The sequence below is a fragment of the Grammomys surdaster genome, unplaced genomic scaffold (genome assembly GCF_004785775.1).
Source record: "Grammomys surdaster isolate TR1022 unplaced genomic scaffold, NIH_TR_1.0 123056, whole genome shotgun sequence".
Classification (NCBI taxonomy): domain Eukaryota; kingdom Metazoa; phylum Chordata; class Mammalia; order Rodentia; family Muridae; genus Grammomys; species Grammomys surdaster.
The window spans coordinates 151,484-154,919 of NW_021618406.1; the positions used below are offsets into that span (position 1 = coordinate 151,484).

Below are 3,436 nucleotides of genomic sequence, written 5' to 3' on the forward strand. Positions count from 1 at the left end.
TTCACCATATTCCATCTTCTACTTAATTTTTCTTTTATGTTCTCACTTTATATATGGCTCATTGGTTCCCTTGCAGTCACCCCCTCATACAATCTTTACCCCATTTCCTATTTCATTGTACTTTGAGTAGGTAGTGCTCCCCTGTATATATCCTGAAGATAGAGCTTCAATTTTATCCTAGGTAGGTGCTTCCTCTCCCACTAAGACCATTAAGGCCAGAGAAGGCAGCCCAGGTAGTAGAATATATACTATATACAGACAACAGCTTTTAGAAAAGCCTCCATTCTTACTGTCATTAACCACAGGATGGTTAAGCTGCACACCTGCTACATATATGTCTAGGTCCAGTCCATGCATGTTCTTTGGTTGGTGGTTTAGAATCTTAAGTCCCCAAATGTCAAGGTTGGTTGACTCTGTTAATCTTCCAGTGAAGTTCCTATTGCCTTCATAGAGCAAGATCCTACTTCTTATTCTTCCTTAAGAAACTCAAGCTGCATCTTCTGTTTTTCTGCAGTTGTCTCTATCTGTCTGAGTCAGAAGCTGGGTGGAGCCTCTCAGAAGTAGCATGCTTCTGTCTACAAGCATTACACAGTATCATTAATAATGTCAAAAATTGTTGCTTGCACATGGGATGGATGTCAATTTCATCCAGTTTTTATATCAATATTCCTCTAGTCTCTGCTCCATCCCCAGTGTCTGAATTTCTTGTAGACAGTATGAATTTTTAATTGAAATGTTTCTGGTTGTCATTGAAATGTTTTCTAGGTGTCTCTCTCACTCTTTTGGGGTTCCTGACTGGCTAGAGGAGGTAGCCTCTTCAGGTTGCATATCTGTGATATAGTGAGGCACAACTAAGGTCACCCCCATTGATTTGTTGGTCTCTCCCTTACCCTTGCTAACTGTCTCATACCCAAGATGTCACCCATCTCTGATCTCACTCTGTTGCAGATTTCCATTTACTTTTATTAACATCTAGCCCTCTCTTCTGTCACTCTCTACACATGATCCTTTAACCCTCATCCCACTCCCTTACCCACCCTCTTCTCCCAGTTCCCTTTCCTCCATCTGCCTATTATGGCTATTTTATTCCAATTTCTAAATGAAATTCAAACTTCCTTGGTAGTGCATTCATCAATTGTAGGTTCATTTGGTCTTAGTAGTGTAAAATGTTAAATGTATTTTATGGCTAATATCTACTTTTAACTAAGTACATACCATGTGTGTCATCTTGTGACTAGGTTACCTCAAACAGGATGAAAGTATCAAGCTCTATCCATTTTCTTGAAAAATTCATGAGTTCTTTGTTTTTGGAACTGAATATTATTGTGTTGTGTAAATGTACCATATTTCCTTTATCCACACTTCAGAGAAGCTTTCCATATAGGTTTTTTACAGTTTTTGGCTTTTACAAATGAAGCTGCTATGAACATTGATGATAAAATGGTTTTCTGGGATGGTAGAGAACTTAAGATTTTATCATATATCATTCCTAATTTTCTTATAAAAATTCCCTGTGATTTTAAATATATTTCTTTTTCTTGCATTATCATTCAGTCATGAAAGAAGTATTGTATATCTTCATTTCTATCATTCTGTCATTGAAAAGGTGATTTGTTTTCACATTGATAATTCATTTTCACAGAGGGAACATTTTTTTGAATTAATAGGTGATAGTTGCCACACTTTGTTACAATTAATACTGTTATAATGTATACAAAATTATAACATTCATAGTATTATAAAATATATGATATATTTCATGAATAAACTTCTAATAACTATTTTGTTTCAAGTTCATTGCAGAATCCATACAGAAGAGAAAGCTTACAGATGTAATGAATGTGGCAAATCTTTTACAAGGAGCTCATACCTTAAAGTTCACTACAGGTTTCATAGAAGTGAAAAACCTTACAAATGTAACGACTGTGGCAAATCTTTTACATGGAACTCAGGCCTTAAAGTTCACAAAAGAATTCATACTGGAGAGAAACCTTACAGATGTAATGAATGTGACAAATCTTTTACAAGTAACTCATACCTTAAAGTTCACTACAGGTTTCATAGAAGAGAAAAATCTTACAAATGTAAGGAATGTGGCAAATCTTTTACACAGAACTCAGGCCTTAAAGTTCACCAAAGATTACATACAGGAGAGAAGCCTTACAAATGTATTGAATGTGGAAAATCATATACACAGTACTCTAATCTTCAAGTTCACTACAGAATCCATACAGTAGGGCAACCTTACAAATGTAATGAATGTGGCAAATTATTTACACAGAAGTCAACCCTTAAAGTTCACCAAAGAATCCATACAGGAGAGAAACCTTACAGATGTAATGAATGCGGGAAATCATTTAAACAGAACTCAGAACTTCAAGTTCACTACAGAATCCATACAGGAGAGAAACCTTACAAATGTAAGGAATGTGGCAGATCATTTACACAGATCTCACACCTGCAAGTTCACCAAAGAATCCATACAGGAGAGAAACCTTACAAATGTAAGGAATGTGGCAGATCATTTACACAGATCTCACACCTGCAAGTTCACCAAAGAATCCATACAGGAGAGAAACCTTACAGATGTAATGAATGTGGGAAATCCTTTATCAAGTCATCACTTCTTAAAGTTCACCACAGAATCCATACATGAGAGAAACTTTACAAATGTAATGAAAGTGGCAAATCTCTTACAGATAACTCAAGCCTTCAAGTTCACCACAGAATACATACATACCCAAAAGGCATATTATATTCATATTTTGTAGTACTTTCAAAAACAGAATATAAACATTGTTTTACCCAGCATTAATCTGAAACCATTTATAGTGGTATAATTTTCATTTTCAAACTCATAAAAGAAACAATATTCTAAAGTATAAGGATTTAACAAGAATAATATGAATAACTATTTTAATACAAATATGTTGCTTAATGTTCATATAGTTTAGTATGGGAGAATATTGGTGTTTATGTGATATATTCTCTGTGAAAATTATTGTGTTCTTAGCTTTTGACTTTTTGATAAAGTAATTTTTAATCTCTAATGTCATACTTCTCACAATTTTCAATAAATGCGTTACCACTGTCTTTTATTACTATAGCCTTGGTGTGATAACTGTCTATCTTATGCTGGGATGGTATCAATCATGTTGTATAGTTCCTTATTTGTAATGCCAACAGAAACAAGTGGTAAAAGATAAATTTGATTGCTTTAGACAAATTCCAAGACAATAGTTTGGGAGATAATATATGTTGAGTGGCTGAAACCATGAGGTTTCCCAAATGAGTGCTTGCTTGTGTAAGTGTGTGTGTATTATGGACAAAATTACTTGTATTACAAGGGACATGATTTCTGGTCTAGGGCAAAATTCTAAATGGACTGATTGTGTGGGATGGGGATTGAAGCTATAAGATGACAAATCCTAATCTC

The 3,436-nt window shown here is 34.6% G+C and overlaps 1 protein-coding gene across 1 annotated transcript; it reads left to right on the forward strand.

Annotated features, from left to right (window-relative positions):
• The first annotated feature begins 1,759 nt into the window (after window positions 1-1,759).
• On the forward strand, window positions 1,760-2,656 carry LOC114636236 (zinc finger protein 239-like). Its single transcript, XM_028784440.1, has one exon. The coding sequence runs from the start codon at window positions 1,760-1,762 to the stop codon at window positions 2,654-2,656; it is 897 nt and encodes a 298-aa protein (XP_028640273.1).
• Window positions 2,657-3,436: the final 780 nt, after the last annotated feature.